The sequence below is a fragment of the Gymnoscopelus braueri genome, assembly GCF_963280865.1.
Source record: "Gymnoscopelus braueri genome assembly, chromosome: 21".
Classification (NCBI taxonomy): domain Eukaryota; kingdom Metazoa; phylum Chordata; class Actinopteri; order Myctophiformes; family Myctophidae; genus Gymnoscopelus; species Gymnoscopelus braueri.
The window spans coordinates 23,486,857-23,512,650 of NC_137623.1; the positions used below are offsets into that span (position 1 = coordinate 23,486,857).

The 25,794-nt window shown below is 41.1% G+C and overlaps 2 protein-coding genes across 4 annotated transcripts in view; one reads left to right on the forward strand and one right to left on the reverse strand.

Moving 5' to 3' along the window:
- gyg1b (glycogenin 1b) overlaps positions 1–25,794 on the forward strand; it is a 439,315-nt gene that overhangs the window by 29,202 nt on the left and 384,319 nt on the right. The gene's annotated exons all lie outside the window — the stretch shown is intronic.
- The window catches only part of nck1b (NCK adaptor protein 1b), a 44,475-nt gene continuing 38,602 nt past the window's right edge, over positions 19,922–25,794 (reverse strand). For all 3 annotated transcript variants that reach the window (XM_080418022.1, XM_080418023.1, XM_080418024.1), the window contains 2 exons: positions 21,531–22,297; positions 19,922–20,795 (listed from right to left, as the gene is read on the reverse strand). In XM_080418022.1, coding sequence (XP_080274148.1) covers positions 20,595–20,795; positions 21,531–22,297 — 968 coding nt within the window. In that variant the 3' untranslated portion in view covers positions 19,922–20,594. The remainder of the gene's footprint in view (positions 20,796–21,530; positions 22,298–25,794) is intronic.

Here is a 25,794-nt window from a genome sequence, read left to right on the forward strand (position 1 = left end):
TTTGCTTATTATATATTTTTTTGGTATTAAAAAGGTTACTTAAATTGTCACTTCATCCCAAAATCATGCAGGGACCCCCCTGGGGGTCCCGACCCACAGGTTGAGAACCACTGATCTAATTAACATTTTTAAGATTGAACAATTTTACAACAACATTCAACCCAAAGACGCAAATCAATACGCCCACCTGATAAGGAGACACTAAACGCTATGAGGATGTTTTTAGAACCGGACTTACCGGAGGTGTGAGGACATTACCCCCAATACATCACACCCACTAATCACGCTCAGGTGACCGTGGTGACGCACATGCAAAGCAATAACCAGATAACAAAGTGCAGTGACAAGTCTGACAACACGAGTACAGGTATGAGGATCACACAAAGGAGAATGAATACCTTTGGTTGGCAGCAGTGGTGGAAAAAGTACTCAAATGTTTTACTTAAGTAAAAGTATCAACACTGTAATGTAGAAATACTGTGTTGAAGTAGAAGTCCTGTATTCAAAATTTACTTTAGTAAAAGTGCAAAAGTATCGGCATCAAAATATACTTAAAGTACCAAAAGTAAAAGTACTCATTGTGCAGTATGTCCCATTTCAAGTTTGTCATGTATGAAAATCTTTTGAAAATAGCAGATCTACAAGCTCGATGTGTTGTGAGCTTGTACTGTAGATCGCCTATTTGCAAATGGCCAAAATGTATCTTGGGCTGAATTGGTTATTGTATGATTTGTAATAATAATCAATCTACAAAGTAACTAGTAACTAAAGTCTTCAAATAATTGTAGTGGAGTAAAAAGTGCAATATTTGCCTCTGAGATGTAGTGGAGTAGCAAGTATAAAGTATTGAGAATTGGACATAGCCTACTTTTAGTGAAGTAAAAGTACCTCAACGTTGTACTTAAGTACAGTACTTAAATGTACTAGTACATTTACTAGTACAAGTATGAGGATCACACAAAGGAGAATGAATACCTTTGGTTGGCAGTAGGCAAAAGCCTAATGTATACTGTAGTTCAATGGTGTCACTTGGTGAAAAGCAAGACCGTCATGCGATGGAGTATACATTAAGTTTGATTGAAATTCTTTATTAGGAATAACCTAAAAATGTAGAATCTCGTATTCGAGGGGGTCCTAAACACAATGATACAATGTAATACAGTATACACATTTAGAAAAACAAGAAAACGTTAGACAACAAAACATAAACAACTACAACAACCAAATCAACCAAACAAACAATATAAAATATGACAAAACAAGTAAACAAACAAGAGAGACAACTAGATATACTAATGACAAACCAAGCAACAGAACACAAGTCCAGAGTATTACACTCCAGGCAAGCATAAAGAATGGATAATTAATTTAAGATCAGAAAGATCAATGTCATAAATGTAATGATGTAGCCTACAGTATATTTAGAGCAATGATTAATGGTTAAGTGTTAAATTGTAAATATATAGTTCTATGCGGGAGTCGAATTGCAGCCTAGGGTGCCTGGACCGTCACACTAAGGCCCAGGCCAAGACAACGCATTTTAAACAAATTAAAAGGTGTTTAAGCATTAACTTAGCTTTTGTAGCATTCCTAATCCAATATAATTTGTTTCTTTGAGACTCCGCCGGTCATCAAATTATTGGATTAGAACAAAAAAAAAATCTCCATGAATTCAAGGCTTCATGGATGTGTGTAATTGAAAGAAAATAAGTCATTTTTTTGGATGAACTACTCGCATCTGTGTCAGTTTAAGATTTCTTATGGCTATTCAAAAATAGCAGATATACAAGCTCATAGCGCGGCACCGAGTGCCGCGCTACGAGCTTGTAGATCTGCTATTTTTGAAAAATCGTGAAAATGTGTGCAAATCTTTGAATATATATATATATATTTTAAAGCGTTAGGATTTCGAATAAAAAAACAAAAATCAGCCTCAGGTCTTAATGGGTTTTAAGTGGGGTCTGGATCCCCAGACCCCACTAATTAGAGAACCACTGTTATATAATAACCCCAGATGCTACAGAGGTGTAAGTCAAAGAAGTGAACTCATGGAAGATGATCAGACAGTTGATTTACAACTGTGTAGTAAACTGTTTTCCCTCACAGACAGGTATTACCTAAACGTGTAACTTAAAAGACGAGCGTTAATTTAGAAAATTGTGGAATTGCAATTTTAAGCAACAGCCATGTTGCACCACAATTATACACCATTCCTGTTTATAGCCTAACTGGCAATTAAAATATCAGGTATCTTGTCATTATAATGTCAGCATTGTTACATATTTATAAAACGGCAGGAACTAAGCAATAATATGACCCATTTTGAATTGCTCAAGACTGGTCTGCTTGGTTCCGATTAGACAATTATAGAATGGAATTTGTAATAATTTATTAACAAGAAATTATTATTATTGCAGGAACTTTTGAGGGTAGCCTACACATGGAAAGTGGATTATTCAGGATTTCGGGAACGTTTGAAGGGAAAGGGAATTTTGTAATTTAGAATAGGGATTAACCAAGTTGTGAGAACTAACTAATTACAATGTAATTATTGTTTTAATAGTGGGAAGTGTAGCTTCATGCTCTATAGATTTGGGAAAAGTTAAATGCAAACACTAACTATATTACTGAGAAATCCAGTGGGTCTCTTTTTATTTAGTTCACTCGGGTACTAATTAATATGAAACAAACTGAATGCTTTAAGTCATTGGTCCTCAAAGTGTCCTGGGGGGGGTCCCTGGTCCCTGGTCCCCGGTCCCTGTTCCCTGTTCCCTGGTCCCCAGCAAAAGTAGTTAATATATAGCAGACCTACAAGCTCAAAGTCCATCACGCGCTGCGACCTTGTACATCTGCTATTTTTTAATAACATTTTCTTCTTTTCGAAAATGTTTGGAAAACTTTGAATAAACATACTTTGACAAACATAAATCTTCTCTTCTGGGGGTCACTGGCACAAAACATTTTCAGATGGGGGTCTGCTGCTAAATACATATCAATGTGGGGGTCCTTGACAAGAAAAAGTTTGGGAACCACTGCTTTAAGTAGCAGTTCCAACGCTGGTAACAACTTGACCAAAATGTCCTTTCAATGCCCAAATCTCTCTTTCCTCATACATTTTGTGGTATATTCTGTATATATTCAGAGTTTCCCTGAAAGCTCTGTTTTATTCCTCACAACGGATCAGCGCGTTGGCCACCATTATGTTCTCCACCCCTCATGATTAGGATTGGTATTCCAGATACAGCTGCCAGCAGGAGACATTGTCCAAGGCTCCTCCTTGGATCTGAATTCACCGCTTTAGTTTTTTAGGGCTCATTTTTCCATTCCTCCTCTCTGAAAAGCCTCTCTCTCCCTCATTCTGAGCTCGGGTCCAACTCTGCACAGCTGTAGAACTCATCACCACGTACAGCATCATGATCCACCTCCTAAAGCCCACTGGATCAGCTCACTGCCACTGCAGCAGGAAGCTTTCCTGTAGATGCTGAATGCTAGCTAGCCGGCCCTCGCAATTATACCTTCTGAGTTCAAACGCTGCTGCTGCTGCGTTTGCCTTTGCTACACCCTCTCTCTTGAAGATTCTTGGATGGACGCCCCCCCCCCCCACACACGCAAACAAAATGTCTCATTCATAGACATAATATGCATTGGTACCAACACGTGTCGTGCGTCCCAAATAACATAAACCTTGCAACATGATGGTAGCCTGGCTCCAGCCCCTGAATCGCTAGCCTCGCATTCAGGGTCTGGTGACGCCGTAGAAAGGCAGGGTTTTCTCGGTTGAAAATCTAACCGGCCCAATCTGGATCGGGATAATCCAGTATGAACCAATCGCCAAAGAGTCCCACTTTGGCCACGCCCCATCTCAGAAAACTGCTGCACTGAGGGCTTTCAGACTGAATAATGGAGTGAAACGAAATGAACATTCAAGCTGAGTGTCAGGCTAACATGATGGGGAGGACAGGAAGAAACTAGAAAGTACTGTTCCTGAAGAAACAGTGTGGGATCGCTAAGAATGTTAATAGTTTTGTAAGTGTTAAAGGTTTAAGGTTTTAAAGGTTTTAAAGGTTCTAAAGGTTTTAAAGGTTTTAAAGGTTTAAGGTTCTAAAGTTTCTAAAGGTTTAAGGTTTATATATATTTTTTTTTTAGCAATTAAAAGTGAAATATCTCTAAAGTTACAATTGTTTTTCAACAATTCAAATGGTAGCCGATATGTCCTAAGTAGGCCGAACGTTGAAGGGTTGGAGCAGAGTCTGTAGCTAAAAGTATGAAGGACTAGTTAAAGGTAAAAAAACGGGTGGAATAAGTATATAATAAATAGTGGCAATAACATTAGTGTGATCGCTAAGTATATACTGTATACTGTTATGCACATTCGTGAAATGTGTCCTCTGCACTTTTACAACTAGCAGCCTCAAATCATTCTTAGGCACACACATTGCCACATTGTTGACCGGACCTGGAATTGTACCCAGGACATCTAGGACCTCTGGTTTAACAGGCAGGCCCACTCAGCTATAGCACTCTTGACGACCCCCCTCCCCTTTTTTTTTGTATATATTTTTAAATTTTCATGCTTTTTTATTTTTTTGTACATAGTGGTATTTTTTCTCTGTATTTTTATATTGATATTTGAACTGTTTGGTTGCTACTATATATGTCTATGAAATTAATTCAAGGACCCCAACGGAAACAAGTCCGCAAGGACTTTTTTGGTCGGACCTTTTAGGCAAAAGTATTATAAAGGTAACTGTGTTGTTTTACATTCTTTTGCCTAATACAATTTTCAATCAATCACTCTGATTTTAATAATAATGTCAAAAAATTTAAGGAAACAACAGGCAGACTATACTAAGTCAGAGTAAAGCTTTACAAAATGTAAGTTGTAAAAAAACAAAAACAAAAAAAGTCTGACTATAATATCGAACCCTGAATAAGTATATTTATTCCAAATTTGTCAACATGCTGGGGTTACTTTCACACCATGTCAGAGATATGAATTGAACCTGTAACCTTCTGTTTCTCAGACAAGGCTCTTAATCCAGTGAGCCACTGTGCCTTATTGGTCTGGGTACTAAAGTATAATTTGGTTCCTGCATGAAGCACAGGAACGAAATTTAGTACCCGGACCCTTATTGTGAGTTGAAGGCCAAATAGATAATGACAAAAAAGCCAGAGGCTTGTTTCCATTGTGGTTCATAAACATTCAAACATCTTCTTGACAAGCAACAGCACAACAAACCATAGACAAAATATTATGCTGTTGAAAGTTTTTTTTTTTGTATTGTTGCGTGTTGTTCCTCAAGGAGGAATGAACGAAGACCATGTCACAGCAAGGCAGCCAATAGCTCTACCTACCCAGCCCCTGGTGGACTTTAAGGAAGCTTCATTGACCATTCACAGAGCTCCCGGCTTCAATTTCATTCCTTTTCCAGCCAACCAAAAAAATCCCCCTTCTTTTCCCTTCATTTTCCTCCCGCATTTCTAGCCAATGAAATCTCCACCTCGTTTTCCTTCCGCATTTCTAGCCAATGAAATCTTCCCCTCGGCTCATTTGCCCGAAAACCCGACCCTCACCCCTTTCCCCAGCCAATCAATGTGATGTTTACCTCCCTGCACTCTGAGCTCCTCAACGGCGGCCATTGTTGTTTACATGGAGACTGAAACTCTATGCTACTCTAATATGCCACTAAATTCATTATAGGCACGGCAAGAACATAATGACTGTCTCTTGGTGCCGGTTAGACCCAAATAACATTTCGATTTTATGTTTTATATGTTTTTGACGACATTAAGACCTGGATTTGCATCTGTCTCACTGACTGTGACAGCATAGGCCATTATGCTACAGTGGTCACACAGCACTAGCAGCAGCAGCAGCATACAGGTAAAAGTGCCTTTTATTTTCCACAGAAACGCCACTAAAACTGCCAGATTTTTTGGGGACAGCTTTGATCAAGGGAGGACCATTCTAACAAAATTTAGCGCGTTAGCATCGTCTATTTAAATAAGGGTTTAAAGGTTCTATGACATTCATTTTCATTTATTTTTATTTTTTATGTTTTTGGGGGGGTTTTATGACCTCAATTACACCCAAAAAATCTGAACTTTGAACATTCAGTGGATTTTCTGTGGTCTGGGGTTTTCTGAATAATTAGGCTGAAAAGTAATCTGAGCTTGGCCCTTCGACAGTGAGGTCACCCCTCCCCTATCCTTTCCTTTGGGGGGGCGGAGCAGAGGCGATGATTGACAGGCAAAATCCCTCACCAGCGACACCCGCAGGCAAAGATTTCTTTTTTCATTGCAGTTGAAAAGGCTTTAGAAATGTGAGAGAAAAACACCTGCCATGGATCAATGGAGTGGAATTTTTTGTTAAAACTTTCTATACACGTTTGAAGGACCATGATAAAGACTTTTAATGTGTGGTAAAACTGAACGCCATGAAACCTTTAAAGGCTCTGTGAGGCAGTTTAACATGGTAAAGCAAACGATTGTATGCTCAAAATCTCAAATAACCTGGTGAGTTGGTGAATACAGTGGATTCGTTTTTAGATCGATCTGGGATTGTATAACTGTACTGGGCTGTCTGCAGCTAACAGTCCATGTTAGACAAATGTAATGATTCATAAATATACTCACTGATCGCTATCATGCTCCTTAGAGTGTTTAGCTTAGTTTAAGGGTCTGATTTGTTGAAAATAGCTGATCAACAAGCTTGTAGATCAGCTATTTTCAAATAGCTGATGTATAGGGTTTATAGTGGCTAGTTGATGCTGTATATAAAAAAATAAAAAAAAAGTCTGGGGACCCCTGGGGGTCCCCGGACCCCAGTATGAGAATCACTGTGCTATTGTATAGTCTAGTGTGATTAAAGGTCAATCAGTAAACACCGAAGGAGAGCTGTGTTGATAAAGCCAGGTTATTCATATCTTTTCATACATTTCCATGCAAGTACTGTATGGACATATGGTGTCAACATGGCAAAAAAGCACTGGTAGTCGGTACTCCTGGTTTCTGCTGGGAACAGGGTTCGATTCCCTGCAGCGCTGTGCTTACTGTTTCACCTTTGTCCTGTTGTGTATGTTTACATTAAATGTTAGCACTCAATTCATTGATTCATAATACCTGAATGCACTTTTATTATAATATATTAAGCAGATAGCCCTGTGATTACCTGTGATCACATCTTTAGCACATACTCCTATGTCATGGTGTATTAGTCGGCACAGTGGATTAATATTTCGATCGATCTGGGAGGTTAAAATTGTGCAAAACTGTGGTCAATGAATTGCCTCTTCAGCTAGATTAAACGGTAGTCACTTATAACTGTTGAGACTCCTAGAGCTTAAAGACGTGTTGACATGGATAGCTTAGTGTCTAATAACATCTCTGTGTTATAATGAAGTGAGTATGAGAATTATGTCATACAGTGCAGATTGTAGGTCGGCTCTTTTAGGACATTTCTGAATGTACCGGTCGGGTACCGGTCGGGATTCGAACCCCAGGTAAGGGACACCTAAGGCCAAACCACTATTATATAGCCTCTCCCTTGAACAGGGGAGATATTTGAAGATGTTGTAGTACTTTGGACTGTCTTTGATGCTGTAATGGGCTTTGGACTGTAAAACATCTCAAGGATGCATGTCCACAGTAAGGTGGAATTTCTGAACTGCGAATGGAGTTTCTAGGTGAAAGGTTTTTTTTTAAGTCCCAAAATATTCCATCGGCCTCCATTATAAATCTCTGAACTTTTAAAGGAGTATAATTCTAAAAGATTCCTTTTCAGGCAAACATGTCCACATTAAGATGAACATTTTAAAGTTTGAATGGGGGTTCTAGGTGTAAGTATGTTGCACTAGTAGCCTGCCAAAGTTTGTACTTAAAATGTCCATTGCCATTGAAAATGCATTGGGCGCTTAAAGTTAAATATTTCAAAAACTACAAATCATTTCAAAGTAAAACATCTCAAGGATGCATGTCCACAGTAAGGTGGAATTTTTTAACTGTGAATGGAGTTTCTAGGTGAAAGTGTTTTTTTGAGGTCCCAAAATTTTCCATAGGCCTCCATTATAAATCTCTGAACTTTTAAAGGAGTACAATTCTACAACTATGAAACATTTCAAACTATGAAACATTTCAAAGATTCCTTTTCAGGCAAACATGTCCACATTAAGATGAACATTTTAAAGTTTGAATGGGGGTTATAGGTGTAAGTATGTAGGACATAGTTTTAGAATTGTACTGCCAAAGTTTGTCCTTTTTTTTTAAATTTTGCAAGTGAATATGATGCCAATGCCCAAACTCTTTTGTAAAATGTAATGTCCCCCTGTCAAGTATCCGGCAGCAATACAGCGAAAGGACAAGACTCAGAGTTCAGAGATGGCAACAATGATCACTTAAAATGTATTTCTGTACAACTTTAGCTGGGAAGAGTTCTTTCAGACATAACCCCCCACCTTTAACTATCAGGAAACAGGGGAGGGACGCAGTCCCCCCGATGGTCCTCCGTGTATGTTGATGGCATGGGACTTGAACCTGCCAACTGTCTGTAGCAGAGGCAACCGATCAAGATGAAGATACACCGAACTCTACCACTGCTCCAACGCACCTTTGGGCCCTTAGCAGGTGTCTCTTCGTGTTTTTGACTTGCTTTTTTGTGTTTTGGCCTAGAAAATTTCAAAGTATTACAATTTTGAAGTATGGGCCAACTGGGATTTGAACATGGAACCTCTGTGCTGAGAGTCCACCCTTTAAACCACTACCCCATCTCTCAGCCACTCCCTTCACAAGTGTCTTCGTGGTTTTGACTTGCTTTTTTGTATTTTGGCCTTGAAAACTTCAAAAAAGCAAGTCAACAACACAAAGAGACATGTGAAGGGAGTGGTTGAGAGATGGGGTAGTGGTCTGAAGGTCAGACTCTCAGCACAGAGGTTTCATGTTCAAATCCCAGTCGTCCCATACTTCAAAGTTGTAGTACTTTGACATTTTCAAGGTCAAAATACAAAAAAGCAAGTCAAAAGCACAAAGAGACATGTGAAGGTAGTGTCTGAGAGATGGGGTAGTGGTCTGAAGGTCGGACTCGCAGCAAAGAGGTTCCATGTTGAAGTCCCATACTTCAAAGTTGTAGTAGGCTACTTTGACATTTTCAAGGCCAAAAAGAAAGTCAAATCCACAAAGAGACATGGAAGGGAGTGTCTGAGAGATGGGGTAGTGGTCTAAAGGTTGGACTCTCAGCACAGAGCTTCCATGTTCAAGTCCCATACTTCAAAGTTCTAGTACTTTGAAATTTTCAAGGCCAAAATACAATTAGCAAGTCAAAAGCACAAAGAGACACAAAAAGTGAGTCGTTGAGAGATGGGGTAGTGGTCCAAAGGTCGGACTCTCAGCACAGAGGTTCCATGTTCAAATCCCTGTTGTCCCAAACTTCAAAGTTGTAATACTTTGAAGTTTTCAAGGCCAAAATACAAAAAAGCAAGTCAAAAGCACGAAGAGACACCTGCTGAGGGCCCAAAGGTGCGTTGGCGCAGTGGTGTGGTGTGCTTGATCGGTTGCCTCTGCTACAGACAGTTGGCAGGTTCAAGTCCCATGCCATCAATGCACTGGAGGACCATCGGGGGGACTGCGTCCCTCCCCTGTTTCCTGAAAGTTAAAGGTGGGGGGTTATGTCTGAAAGAACTCTGCCCAGCTAAGGCTTTACAGAAAGACACTCCAACTCATTCAGCGCCATTGAGGTCCTCCGAGTGCCTCTGATGTGTTATCCGTGTTTTTTTGCGTTTTCAGTGCTTTTGGTCTTTATCCACCAGATGGCCTGTTCGCAAACCAGCGATACCATACAAGTCCTTCAGAGGCACCAAGAAGGCAAAACCATTTGATCCCCAAAAGAAACGCCCTGCTGAGCTTCTACGGACGTCGTCGGGAGTGCCAATGACTTAACTTGACCTAAATTTCTTTTTGTAAAAACTTAGCTGGGCAGAGTTCTTTCAGACATAACCCCCCACCTTTAACTTTCAGGAAACAGGGGAGGGACGCAGTCCCCCCGATGGTCCTCCAGTGCATTGATGGCATGGGACTTGAACCTGCCAACTGTCTGTAGCAGAGGCAACCGATCAAGCACACCACACCACTGCGCCAACGCACCTTTGGGCCCTCAGCAGGTGTCTCTTCGTGCTTTTGACTTGCTTTTTTGTATTTTGGCCTTGAAAATTTCAAAGTACTACGGCTTTGTAGTATGGGATGACTGGGATTTGAACATGGAACCTCTGTGCTGAAAGTCCGACCTTTAGACCACTACCCCATCTCACAGCCACTACCTTCACATTTCTCTTTGTGGTTTTGACTTGCTTTTTTGTATTTTGGCCTTGAAAACTTCAAAGTATTACAACTTTGAAGTTTGGGACAACAGGGATTTGATCATGGAACCTATCGCCTGTGCTGAGAGTCCGACCTTTGGACCACTACCCCATCTCTCAACCACTCCCTTTTTGTGTCTCTTTGTGCTCTTGACTTGCTTTTTGGCCTAGAAAATTTCAAAGTACTACAATTTTGTAGTATGGGACGACTGGGATTTGAACATGGAACCTCTGTGCTGAAAGTCCAACCTTTAGACCACTACCCCATCTCACAGCCACTACATTCACATTTCTCTTTGTGGTTTTGACTTGCTTTTTTGTATTTTGGCCTTGAAAACTTCAAAGTATTACAACTTTGAAGTTTGGGACAACAGGGATTTGATCATGGAACCTCTGTGCTGAGAGTCCGACCTTTGGACCACTACCCCATCTCTCAACCACTCCCTTTTTGTGTCTCTTTGTGCTCTTGACTTGCTTTTTGGCCTAGAAAATTTCAAAGTACTACAATTTTGTAGTATGGGACGACTGGGATTTGAACATGGAACCTCTGCGCTGAGAGTCCAACCTTTAGACAACTACCCCATCTCTCAGCCGCTCCCATCATATAGCTCTTCGTAATCTTGAAGTGTTTATATGTCAGCCTTCAGTTAGTAAAATTGAAAAGCAATGAATCATAGAATGACTCGGATTTGAACATGTTATCTCCATGCTGAGAGTCTGATCTTTAGACCGCCACACCATCTCTCAGCCACTCCCATCGTATGTCTCTTCGTACTCTTGAAGTTTTTATAGTGTAAGACACTGTAAGATAAATAGGTTGGAATATGAAATATCGGACAGATCCATCAGAATCACATGACTATGGAGATACTGTGTACTAATTTGCGTGTTTTTTGGACAGAATCTGAAGGAATAATCTCCGAAATATATTTTACATAAGCCTCCTGGTGGCGCTGTAAAAAGCAGATGTGAAAAATGCAGTGCAGATGTTTTTGCTTGGCCTCAAGGGAGTGTGCTTGCAAAGTTTCACGCAGATCGGTGCAGTTATAGTTAAAAATGCAAATCGGCCTGTTATAGCGCCACCATGAGGCTGATTTGAAAATTTTCAAGTGGCATTTCTTCCTCGGCCTAGTGGGAATGTGCGTGTGCAATTGTATGGAAATGGCAAGCGGCGTTCATGATTTGAGGCAGTTTGTTCAAAACGAACCAATCCTGCAAACTTTGGAAGCCAACCTTAGCCAATGAGGATGGAATATGGGAAATCGGACAGATCCGGGTTGATCACATGACTTTAGAGATACTGTGTACCGATTTGCACAACGTTTGGTTAAAAGCTGTAGGTGTAATGGGAAAAAATGGGTTTTGCACAAATCGGCCTCCTGGTGGCGCTATGACAGGCCCATGTGAAAATGTGGGGCAGAGGTTCTGAATTGGCATCCAGGGAGTGGGTGTACACAAACGGACGGACGGACGGACAGGGGGAAAACATACTCTCTCGCCATGCCTTTCGGCCTGGCGGAGACAATAAACCGAACCCTACCACTGCGCCAACGCACCTTTGGGCCCTCAGCAGGTGTCTTCTATTGCTTTTGACTTGCTTTTTTGTATTTTGGCCTTGAAAATTCCAAAGTACTACAGTATTGAAATATGGGACAACAGGGATTTGATCATGAAACCTTACGTTTGTTAGTCCTGTATCTTCACCACTGCACCACCATGGTCCATACTTGGTCCAATGTCTTGCGCGCCGTTAAGTGAAAGATTAGATAAAGGTGCAAGAGTCAGGTAAAAGTTTTAGAAATGTCCTTGTTGGATTTGAACCAGCAACCTTCTGGTTATAAGCCCTGTATCTCAATCACTGCACCACTGTAATTCATCCTAATTCTGTTCACTTGCATGTTCTTCATTGAAAGGTTAGATAAAGGTGAAAGAGCCACGTAAAAGTTGGAAAATATTCCTTGCCAGTTTTGAACTCAGAACCTTCTGTGTGCAAGGCCTGTATTTTAACCACTGCTCCACCAGGGTTCATGCTTTCTCTGGTCTCTTGCACGTTCTTCATTGAAAGATTAGATACAGACCACAAGAGTCAGATAAAAGTTGGAAAAATGTCCTGGGGCCTGTTCCTCAAAAGGTGAATTAGAGCTAAAGCCTGGCTTTAACCCCTATCCTGGCTTAATTTAGCCAGGATTAGGGCTGAATCGGTTCCTAGAAAGCTGAATTATCTTGAAGATTAGTTTAGCCAGTTCACCCTGGCTAAGTTTAGCCATGACCCGATTCCACGAAAGAGAATTTAAGCAAGCCTACCTTAGTTACCATGGCAATTTAGCTGTGAAGTTAGCCTGGCTAACAGCCAAGCTTACTTAATCCAGTGCCTTGTTCTTCAAGTTTTTCCACAGTTAATTCAAAACATGTGTTTGTATATGGACTCATTTTAATGACCCTGCATTCAAATAAAATGAAATAAATACAATAAGATATAATCAAATTAATTATATTACTGAAATAGTGTGTGACCATGAATCATAATCATAATTGTTTCACAATGACTCATGTGATATGTAATTGTCACTCTGTTATAGTTAACGCTATAGTTCATCTTGTTGTTAGATGTTTGATAATATATTACCATTTAAAAAAAAATATTATAAAAAATGTCTGACACACATATATATATATATATATATATATATATATATATATATATATATATATATATATATATATATATATATATATATATATATATATATATATATATATATATATATATATATATATATATTTAAATATATATATAAATTATTAGTTACGGGTTTAAAGGAGCCTCTTTGTAAGTCAATGAGGAGCATATTTTAAATTATCAATTTCTAGTCAATGGAGAAATTATTTTTTATTTCTTGTCCACCTTTGGAGTTACATCATGATGGCAAGGTAACTACACAACCCAAACCTCTACCAAAGTGGTCTTGCAAATGTGGGGTTATTTATTGCGTGTCTCGTCCCGTCCCCCCGCTCATCACGTAACGGCCCCCGTTGCGTCCCCCCCGTCCCGTCCCGTCCCGTCCCGTCCGTCCGTCCCGTTGCCCGTCCGTCTCAAACACACACACACACACACACACACACACACACACACACACACACACACACACACACACACACACACACACACACACACACACACACACACTCTGTGTGTGCTTGCAATACTTTGCCACGCTTTCTCCCTGGATCTATTTATTGCGGTCGCGTTTCCTTTCTTGCTTAAATACATTTTACTTCCTTGTATGATTTCATGAGCTGCTGCAGTGCCGCTATTCAGCCACAGAGAAGAATGCTGCTCTGGGTTTGGACTCCGTGATTGGTCAAGTTCAAGGATTCTACTATCGACTTTCATGGTCTTTTATAGAAATACGTGAAGCCTGGCTTCATTATCCTGGCTCGACAAAGTCGCTCCTTTTCAGCCTGGCTTGGCGTTCCAGGAACCGAATAAACCAGGCTATACGGACCCGACTTTGTCAAGCCTGGATTTGACTTAAATCCAGGCTTATTTAATTCACCTTTCGGAAAGGAACAGGCCCCTAGTTGCATTTGAACCGGGAACCTTCTGGTTGCAAGCCCTGTATCTAAACCACTACACCACTAACTTGCGTGGTATTCACTGAAAGATTAGATAAATATAAAAGCCCCAGGTAAAAGTTGGAAAGATGTCTTTGCTGATATTGAACTCAGGACCATCTGAGTGCAAGGCCTGTATCTTAAAGATGGAGTGCCATGATATTTTTCAACCTTAAAACCTGATCATAAGGTATTATTATTATGTAAGGATTTTTTTCAACAAAAAAAAAAAGTGTACAGTAAGTGTAAAATGTTGTTTTTATGTGGACACGCCTCCAGTTCATTAAGTATACCTGGTTCTCACCTTAGCACCTCCTCCACCACCTTAGCACCACCCACCTGTCCTAGTCCCTCCTCCTCCTCATGCCCACACCTGTTGTGTTATGATAATGAGGGGGAGGGTATGGCATTGTGATGTCACAATGCCCCTGTTTCTCTATTGGCACTTTTGACCCTCAAGGTTTCAGCCTCCAGGAAGAAACTCCAAATAGTCAGAGAAGACATAAAACACTATAAAAACACCACCGGGGGGCTTAATGAAGTTCTATCAACCTCATAGACACATGAAAAACAGAAAAAGTGCAAAACCATGGCACCACCTCTTTAACCACTGCTCCACCATGGTTAATACTTTCTTTGGTCTCTTGCACGTTGTTCAGTGAAAGATTAGATAAAGGTGCAAGAGTCAGGAAAAAGTTGGAAAAATGTCCTGGTTGGTTTTGAACAGGGAACCTTCTGGTTACAAACCCTGTAAAAATATTACAGAAAGATTGAGAGAGAGGGGTAGGGCCAGATAGAGGAAGGGCGGGGCCAGATAGAGGAATGGGAGGGGCCAGAAAGGGGAGGGGCCAGATTGGGGAGGAGGTTTGGCTAGAGAGAGGGAAAGGTGGAGCTGGGGAAAGGGTTGGAGAGAGGGAGGGAGAGAGAGAGAGAGAGAGAGAGAGAGAGAGATTGCAATATGATAACTATGAGACAGATACCTTACTTACAATATGATAACAATTAGAAGAGAGAGACTGATAACTACGAGACAGATACCTTACTTACTATCAGGAGAGAGAGGCAGATAACTTACAATATGATAACTATGAGACAGATACCTTACATATGATAACTATTAGAAGAGAGAGACAAATAACTTACAATATGATAACTATCAGAAGAGAGAGACAGATAAAAGAGAGAGACAGATAAATTACTATTAGAAGAGAGACAGAAAACTTACAATATGATAACGATACCTTACAATATGATAACTATTAGGAGAGAGAGACAGATACCTTACATGAAGAGATATAAAGTACAATATGATAACTATGAGACAGATACCATACTTACAATATGATAACTATTAGAAGAGAGACAGATACCTTACAATATGATAACTACAGTATGAGACAGATACCTTACAATATGATAACTATTAGAAGAGAGAGACAGATAAATTACTATATGATAGTTATGATAATTGATAACTATTACAAGAAACTGTTATGAAGAAACGGTGTGGGATCGCTAGAATGTTGATGGTATTGATAGTTTTATAAGTTTGAAAGGTTTGCAAGTGTTTAAGGTTTAAAAGGTTAAGGTTCTAAAGGTTTGAAAGGTTCTAAAGATTTGAAAGGTGTTGAAGTATTAGTATTGTTAAAAGTTTTTATAGTGTTGAATAGTGTAAAATGTAGTTTTTTAGGGTAAAACAGTGATTGCTAGGGTCTAATAGGCGATTGCTAGGGTCTATCTCTAAAAGTAGTAATTATTTCAAACATTCTAACAGTAGCCGATATGTCCTAAGTAGGCCGAACGTTGTAGAGTTGGAACGGAGCTTGTAGCTAAAAGTATGAAGGACTAGTTACGGGTCAAAAAACGGGCGGAATAAGAATAGTACATAATAAATAGTGAAGATAACATTAGTGTGATCGCTTTAGCGATCCCACAATAAACAACTATCATAGGCACAAACAACCTCTCTGTCACTAGTCAGCAACATCTGTAGTAGTGTACAGTACATGAAACACCCCTGTTTTCTGGAGATCTTTTACGTGCCTGCAGGAGGAAGCAGGCCGTTCATAGAAACACAACCCTGGGGCGACCCTGACTTCTCCCCCAGCTTCCCCCTACTCCTCCCTTCCCTCCCATCATGCATGATGACTACTTGAGCTAGCAGTGACATCATCTTTGGATTGTCTGGGCAGGCCCTTTTCTTTCTTACTTTCATGGCTTAGTTGTTGGGCTGTAATCCTGGTGTGAGTTCTTTTTTTTTGGGGGGGGGGGGGGGGGGGGGCTTTATCTGCCTTTATTGATAGTACCAGTGGAGATTGACAGGAAACGGGGAGAGAGAGACGGGAAGACACGCGGCAAAGGACGTCGGAATCGGGGTAAGAACCCGTGACGCGCTGTCAGGCTGCATTGAAGCCTATGAGCCCTATTATGGGTGTCTTAATCCATATGTACCGGGAGTGCATCTGTCATTTTTTTTATTTCTTTGGGCTATTCAAAAATGGCAGATATACAAGCTCATAGCGCGGTACCGAGTGCCGTGCTATGAGCTTGTAGATCTGCTATTTTTGGGGAAAAAAGTGAACATTTGTGCACATCTGGGGGGGGGGGGTCCTTGGAACAAAGTATTTTCAGATGGGGGTCCGCGGCCAAATACCTATATAAAATGTGAGCACCACTGATATAATAGCAACATATGTTTTTTTCAAAACCTGTGGTATGTGCCTGGCTTCTAAAATGAGAGCTGCGATGCATTGTGAGCTTGTAGATCGGGTATTTTTGGCTAAGAGATTTGGTGTAGGGGAAACAAGCAGTATAGATGTGCTCCTCACTTCTAAAAGTAGCACTACACCCCTGCTGGTTGTGTCGTAATCGATGTGAAAGGCCTGGCTGCACGAGAGAAAATGGAGATGCTTCACAAATCTGATGATTGGGGGTTTGAATCTTAAGACTTACATTTTGTGTGGTAGTAACTCCATCAAGCAGGATGTAATTAGGTTGATTGAGAACATGCAGGCTCAGAAACCCCCTCTGATCCTTCGTTTGTTTCTTCTGTTGTGGCTGTCAGTAAGTAAATATTTTGTTAAACACCTCGATCAGTAATGATTCAGTGATTATATTTGGATTATGCAGTGAATTGAATTGTATTACTGCTGTAAATGGGTAGACTTAGTCAAGTTTGATTAGGCTACTTACACCTGGCTAATAGGCTGTAGGCTATATTTAGTAACCTGCTGGAAGGGGAACTGTTACTTAAAAGCTGGAGAAATGTTAAGAAATACAGCGTGCTTGCCCAACTATTTCACCATCATAATCGCATGGCCTGTTCCATGGAAGAGCTGATACAAAAGGGTGTTTAGCTTGTTATTAATTCAGTTCCTACAGTAAATGGACACAATAGTATATTAAAAAAGTCATACTATACTATGTCATAAAAACATTAAGTCATGCATTACAATGGCTGCCAACCCTCCTGCCAACCCTCTGCCATTTTTTTTGTTTTTGTCACATTCCTGAGCCAATCATTTGATGACCGTCAGAAGAGTCTCCTACCGAGTCTCCTATTGAACGATGACCCGCGGTCATCAAATTATTGGCTTAGGAATAAGACAAAAACTAAAAAAATCTCCATGAATTCAAGGCTTCATGGGGTGTGTAATTGATAAATTGAGAAAGTAAGGGGTGAACTACTCCTTTAAGTCTATGTTGGATTATTACATTGTTGCTGATATACTACCTCACTGTTGAGCTCTCGTCTCTTCACAGAAACATACAAAAATATAATTCTGTCAGCTAATAAACACTATAGGCTACCATATGATTCTGCCCGCTAATGAACACTATACCATATGCATGGAATAAAGCAAAAAATAAAATATGACTGAAGTCCTCCAAATCTGTGGTTTGTGAAACAGCATGAAAGGAGTCCCTCCACATCAGTGCTCCGCTTCCTAAACAATTAACACAATATGTAGAATAATGATGTTTAGGTATTATCCTTCTAAACCTATGTTCTTGCTGTTCTACATACAGCCAAATCGTTGAAGAAATTGCAGATTGATAGGATTTAGGATAGGCTTTAACCATTTAACCGCTTTTATGATAAATCTAAGACATTTAGGGATTTATGGAGGATGCTTCTGAAAATGTATTCTATTGTTAGTTTGTCCACTTCAAATACTCTTTAATCCTAAAATAGCTAATAACAAGCTCACAACATGTCGCAGCGTGACACGTTGAGAGCTTGTAGATCAGCTATTTTCAGTGCTTGACATGCTTCCATAAAAGACATGTTGGCTTCTATAGAATCCCAGTGACTAAAATCGGTTGTGGCGACTGAGAACCTTAATCCATGCATATGATTCTGCCATCTAATGAACACTATACCACAGTGGTTCACAACCAGTGGTCCTTGAGGGGGTTCCAGGGGATCCCCAGCAAAAGGTGTTAATACATTTTCACCTCTTTATCCATATTGTATACTGCACGTTGGCTATTCAAAAATAGCTGATATACAAGCTCACAGCATGTCACTTCGTCCCGCGCTGCAAGCTTGTATATCTGCTATTTTTGAACATTTTCAAAAAATCTTGAAAGTGTTTTGTAGAATTTTGCATTTTTTAACACATATCTTCTCTTCTGGGGGTCCCTGGCACAAAACATTTTCAGATGGGGGTCCTTGGCATGAAAAAGGTTGAAAACCACCATACCATATCGTCTCTGTCGGGTGGAAACCTCACATGTTACAAAACTGTTACTTTACAGGATTCAAATTAAATAACAGCAAATGTAGCAGATCTACAAGCTCAAAACGCGTGCCTTTAAGCCGTGTTTCGAGCTTGTAGATCTGCTACTTTTGATGCTTTTGTGTGACGCTGTAGTATAATCAAGTAGGGCGTTCATTTACGAAAAATAAAAAACAAAAAGTTAGAATAACAGTTCTAACTTTTTTTCTGCCCGACGGCGATGATATGATTCTGTCCTGTAATACATGAACACTACACATTACTATGTTGTCACTAAAACAGTTTGGCAAATACTTTTGAATTGTTTGTTCTCCAGGCAACACTGGGGAGGACACATCACCCTCCAATGGAGGGCCAGTGAGAGGGGTGTGGTCGCTGCGCTTGCCAGTCTCCATATTCAAAGAGAATTTAACCCATTCAATCCGGGAACACATACTGTGTCATTTTAGATTTTTTTGCTATAACCATTATTTTACACTTTGGGCTATTCAAAAGTAGCATATCCTACAAGCTCATAGTGCGGCACCGAGTGCCACGCTACGAGCTTTTAGATCTGCTATTTTATAGAAAAATCTTGAACATTTGTGCAAGTCTTTGAATACATATCTCAAACTCAAATCTTTGCTTCTGGGGGTCCCTGGAACTTTTGATGGGGATCGGCAGCCAAAATCATACAATGTTGGAGGTCCTTGACATGAAAAGGTTTGAGAACCACTGATATAACATAAGTTTTTTCAAAAAAACTGTTTTTTTTTTAGAAGACGAGACAAGATTTGCTAACATGTTCATGATTTTTCCAAGCTCATAGTGCGGCACTCGGTGTCACGCTATGAGCTTGTACTGTATATCTGAATAGCCAAAGAAATCTAAAATGACAGATGTGGTCCCGGACTGAATGGGTTAAAAAAAGAAAAAAAAATATTTATTTCTTCGGCTCCTCTGTAAATGTTCTCTTTCTGCCATTGCTGGTATGATTATATGAAGCTTTCTAAAACGTCACACACCACCATAGGGATTTTTTTTTTAAATGAAAGGGACTAGCAGAGCTAAATGGAAAAACAAGAAATGCTTTCAACGTATTAGGTTTCATCACACATAGATAGGAGAATCATATTTCTCACCTGTAATCATCGGAATCATCATCAAAAGCAAACCCACAGCGTGACACTCCAATGTCCGTAAACCACGATCTGACAAAAGAAATCCTTCCAAAAAATATACTTTGGTCACTTATTTTTATTCATGATTAGCAGTTAGCAAAAGCTGTGGATTACTGTGTCCACACCGTAGCATTTTATGAAGAATGAGTTAAGACAGACAAACACAAAAAAATGAGTTGAAATGTAAAGAACTTCAGGCTAAACTCTGGATGTCGCAAACACCCATCATCTGAAGATGCTTCATATTCTGTTGTTGTCGAGTACGGGGATAGAGTTAAAAATCATCACATTTTTAAAAAGAAACTGTTAAAAAGAATATATATTATCAACAACAACAAAAAAAAGAAAAACTAAATGTAGATCTAATAGGTGTCAAGGTGGAAATACATGGCATTGCCTATGACCTAAACACATCTGGATATTTTAGAACGGTCGACCAAGAGGTCTGTAGTCCAAACTCTCGGGAGTCCAAAGTCTTTTTATCTCCCTCCGTCCGTTTCTCTTCCTCTCTCTCTCTCTCTCGCTCGCTCGCTTTTACTTTCTCCCCGGTCTCCTCTTGGAATGCTCACAATTTCCAGCACATACGTCCTGATATTAAGTCTTCAGGTGTTTTGAGTTTTGAATGTTAGTGTGTGTCCTTGCGTGAGTGTAGTTGTGTGCACGAGTTGATGTGGATGTGTGTGTGTGTGTGTGTGTGTGTGTGTGAGTGTCTGTCTGCAAAGTGAGAGAGATCAGGAGGAGGCCAGCGCCTTGATCAGGTACAGTTTGTCCCCCTGCTCGCTGGTGAAGATGGGGGCCTTTTTGTAGTGTTCCACCAGCTCCTCCATAGAGTTGAACTTGCGCTGTCCGATGCAGTAGAGGCTTTCCTTCAGCTGCACCTTGAAATGCTTGTTCTTGCCCTGCGCTTTCAGGGAGATGGAGAAGTCGTTTGGCTAAAAGACAGTGAGAGAGGGGGAAACAGGAAAGAGTTGAACATTAGCCTTCAAGTTAATAATTAAAGCAGTTATTAAGAGGCATACAATGGAAAGAGATGGCACATGTACACAGTGGTGGAAAAAGTACACAAATTGTTTACTTAGGTAAAAGTATCAATACTGCAACTGCAATGCAGAAATACTCTGTTACAAGTAAAAGTACGGAAATCGAAATTTACTTGAGTAAAAGTACAAAAGTATTGGCATCAAAATATACTTAAAAGTATCAAAAGTAAAAGTACTAGTTATGCAGAATGTCTAAAATGTGTAAAAGTCTTTTGAAAATAGCAGATCTACAAGCTGATGCGACGCGTTGTGAGCTTGTAGACCGGCTATTTTCAAATAGCCAAAGTTTAAATAGGGCTGAAGTGGTAAATGTATGTTTTGTAATAATAATCAAAATCTACAAAGTAACTAGTAACAAAAGTTTTCAAATAATTGTAGTGGAGTAAAAGTACAATATTTGCCTCTGAGATGTGTGGAGTGGAAGCAAAAGTACAGAAAATTGGAAATACTCCAGTAAAGTAAAAAAATACCTCAAAATTGTACTTAAGTACAGTACTGAGTAAATGTACTTAGTTATTTTCCACCGCTGCAAGTACACAGCGGTGAGTGTTGACTTTATTCTAATCTCAAACCAATAAATCAATAACCAGATGTGACCAGATTGCGTTTGCCTACGTTGGTACTGACCGATGACTCGCTGTCGCGGATGAGGAAGTCTCCCTCCGAGCCCCGCTGGTTGAGGGCCACCTCCGCCTGGTGGCGCGTCACCTTGCCGTAGTACCACTCCTTCCCCGCGAAGCGCCCGACGGTCGAGGGCGAGATGTAGTCACAGTCGGGCGTGGGCGGCCCGGCGGGCGCCGCCAGCGGATTGTGGGCGGTGGAGGTGGAGTCCATCACCGTCACGTAGTTCTTGGGCACCAAGCCCACCTGTCCGTCCGACTTGCGGCACTTCCACCACTCGGGGTCGTTCTCGGGCTTCTCCACAACGTCCATCACCTCGCCCTTCTCAAAGTTCAGCTCCTCGTCGTTGCCCGAGTTGAACGGGTAGAGCGCCTGCACCGTGTGCAGCACCCGGTTGCCGTTCGTGGCGCTGTTCACCACCGTGAACAGCTTCTCCGTCAGCGACCCCGCGGGGTCGCCCATGCCTCCCACGCCGCCGCCTCCTCCCCCCGCGGTCCCGTCCATGTCCTCCGTGACGTAGTTGGAGGGGAACCAGCCGCACCGCCCGGTGTAGCTGCCGCGCCACCAGCCGTCGCTGCACTTCTCCATCACCACCACCCGCGTGCCTTTCACCAGCGACAGCTCGTCCTCGCGCTCGGCCGTGTAGCTGAACTTGACCAGGGCGGGCAGGTTGAGGTCGTAGAGCCGCTCGCCGTTGTCCGCGTACATGTCCGCGTCGGCATTGGAGGCCGTCTCTCTCATCCCCGCCTTTCTGCTCTTCACCTTTCCGATTCCTAGAGAGAACAACCCGGGACACAGTGTGTTAGACTTAGCCATGGTGCTTTTACTTAGCCAGAGAATGAAATGAACCACAGTAGAACATTTACAGTAAGTAAGTAGGTTGGAGAGGCTTATTGTCGGTATCAGCCTGAGAATGCGGGCGTCTATCCCTGTTTCAAAGCTCTAGACCACCGTTCCAAACACTTTTTATGGGTCAAGGTTCAAGGTTCAACTTTATTAATGTCCCAAAAGGGCAAATAGGTTTACAGCAAGAGTTAGTAAAACATATTACATACATTAAACATATCTCTCGCTGCCGGTCGCAGCGTGCACATGCGCCCTGTTTCCCTCCTTGCAAGAATTGGGGGGGAGGTGGGATGGGATGTGATGGGCAAAAAAGCACTACTCTCACGCCCTGCCTCCTAGGGAGGCAGGGCGTGAGGGGAGCGGAAAAAAAAGGAGCCCGGGGGAGGGGGGTGGGGGGCGGAGCGGGTGCGACAGTCTCCGTCAGCAAGCACAGGGAAGAGCAGGTCAATATCCATTTTTTTTGGTTTCCTACATTTTGTTTTTAATTATTATTCTTTCAACAAAAGAAAACTCATAACAAATTCAAAAAATTTTCAAAGAATTTCATTATTATTTCAAAATCTAAGAAATTCCATAAATTAGGGGGGAAACACTTAAGTAGTAGTGAAAATAGCCGATCTAGCTCACAACGCATCGAGATGCGATACGTTGTGAGCTTGTAGATCGGCTGTTTTTTACATTACATAACTCATTTATCCAAAGCGACTTACAATAAGTGCATTCAACATAGGTAGGCAAGAAAACCACTAATCACCAGAGTCTTAAGTGCATTCCCTTCTAAAACAAGCAACTAAGAGTATACCTAGCGCAAAGGTAAAAGTGCAATATATCAGCTACCTACTTTCTTAAACAGATGAGACAAATAGGAAAGTCAAATGAGCAAGAGCTAAAACAAATAAGTGTATCAAATAAACAAGATCCAATAAAACAAGAGCTCATACAAGTAATTGACAACAAGTAGGCAAGGCTAAGAGGAAGGGTCAGGGTAGTGTTTCCTGAAGGTGGGTTTCCACTAGTTTGGGACCCGGGGGGACATCATATTTCTCTTCTGGGTCTCGAGCTAAAATGTTTGGGAACCTCTGCACTAGAACTCCTTGGGAGATGGTTTGCTGAGGTGGAGCGCAACACCTACTATCAGCTCCCAGTACTATACCGCACGTCTTACGCTACCCAAGCTGTGCTACACTCATACACAGAGTGCCCAGAATTGAACCCAGGACATTGTGGTCCAAAGGCCAGTGCACTACCGACTGAGCTACCCAGACACTAGAAAGAGAAGTAAAATTCTCTGCTCAATGTATAGCCTGAAGCTTCATGTTATTTGTTATCTACAAGAAGGTCCGTCGATCGGATGAATCCGTCATAGAAAGAAGAAACAAGCCCCGATGGTGGAGGTGTACACAAAGATTTTGTACCTGCACTATTGCATAAAGGGAAGCAATTTAGCCCTTGTATACACACTGAACTCTTTAGCTTATGGCAAGACTCAGAAACATACAGCATTTATATACATTCATATAGTAGGGATGCACGGCTGTCAGTCAGCTAATCAGTGTTGGTCCATAATTGCTTAAAAATGTGTTATTGGTAAAGGACAAATATAAAAATGCTGTACGTTGGACATCTTTCCAACCTACTGTATAGTGTCTGTCGTTTTTATCTCATTCAGGGAATGCTAACACTTGATAACAGTGTACTAGCACTCAGTAATAACTGAGGGCAGGTAGCAGGTAGAACATGTTTTTTTGACATCTGCAACACGTATCGATATCAAAGTTACAGTAAAGTAGCAGGTAAACATGGGGATACCGGAGGAAAGTCAGAAGAAAACCTGAGTCAATGCTATTTCTAAGCACGTCGCACAAATTTCAGCATTTGCTGCTTGACTTGTGTCATCTGTACACTGTTGTGTAACAAGTCTCATCAGCACACGACTACACCACACACACAAGGGAGATCTTTGAAAATACCAGGCAGCGATAATAAGCATTAGAGGTTGTGTTGAAACACAGGGAGGGTGAGTGGGCGAGTAGAGTCGACCTTATTATCACTCCTTCACCACATTACAGTACCTAGAGAGGCCTTAACCCCCACGCCTTCCCAAAGCATTCCTGGGGATTAGGTCGAGCGTCTAAAGAAATGAAAATGGCAATGGACCATATTCACATGCTGGCCATTTGGCTCTTACATCATGCTCAGGGGGTGGGAACCTCTCTGATACAGGCTGTAAAAAATATTGAATGAGATTAACCCATTAAGACCTGAGACTGGTTCTACAAAATGTCCTCTAAATCCTATTTTTTTGGGGGAAAAACCTATGTTGCTGTCCGTAGTGCTCAAACTTTTTCAAATGAGTTTGGCCGTCTTATTATGTCACAATGCAATGTGAAATAGGTGAAATCATGACTATTCACAAATTCACATAGGCAGTGCGTTCAAGTTTAATTGAGTCTACGTGTTACACCGTGTGACATCCGAGGGAACGTTTTACCTAAAAAACTAATTAAAAAAACAAAGGAGGACAATTTGGAACAGTCTCGACTTTGCCGGAGAGAACAACATAGGTAAATTGGCAATTCTCTATAGGGAGCTATTTATATTGTCTGTCATTTTCCACAAAACTGTCTGCAAATAGTCAAAGGATAGTGACTGATTCAACACATGAAATCGGTAATGCCTCAATAATTGGTACGGTAATTTTGCGTTGACACAACATACGTCCCCGTATTTTAAAATGTTGGTAGCCGTTTATATAATAGTCTCACGTTGTCAAAACATGGCCCTAAATGACTGAGATACATGCATATCTGTCATAGCCTCTTTGTCATAGCCTACATGGATGGGCTGGATCAACCGCAGTCTTTTTTGCCTCATTTATGCTACAATGTGGCTATTTCGTCTGGGACGGCAATGAGGTGGCCAGTATCATACAGCGTGTGCCGTGGTCATCTTTAGGGAAATGAAAACAGGAATCAGAAGCAAAGATGGAGAACTGATTAAAAAAAATTATAAAAATAAATTCTTTGACGACACAAATTCTGTTTAGGTAGGCTCAGCCTATGCCAGATAGTGCAAGCTGTTTTTGCAGAAAAGGGGAAAAAGTGTGTTTACGATGTTACTTTAAAGTACTGGAACATTCACTCAACTGTATCGCAAAAACAGCCAAGAACCCACTGAGAGCTCAGTACTGTAATTACATATCCCTTCTTCTTGGTGTTTGCTAACAATCTAGCTAGCTCCTCTGCACTCCAGTCCAGCTGTGAGTAAAACTAGCTGCCTCACCTCTGTGACTTTGCAGGCAAAAAGGGGCCAGTCACATTTCTGTGGCGCTAATCACATTGTGTTAATCACCTCGGTTGCCCTGACATCTCTCCAAGCCTGAGCAGGTCTGGCCCGCACCGCAGCTCTCCCCTTCACTTCTGCC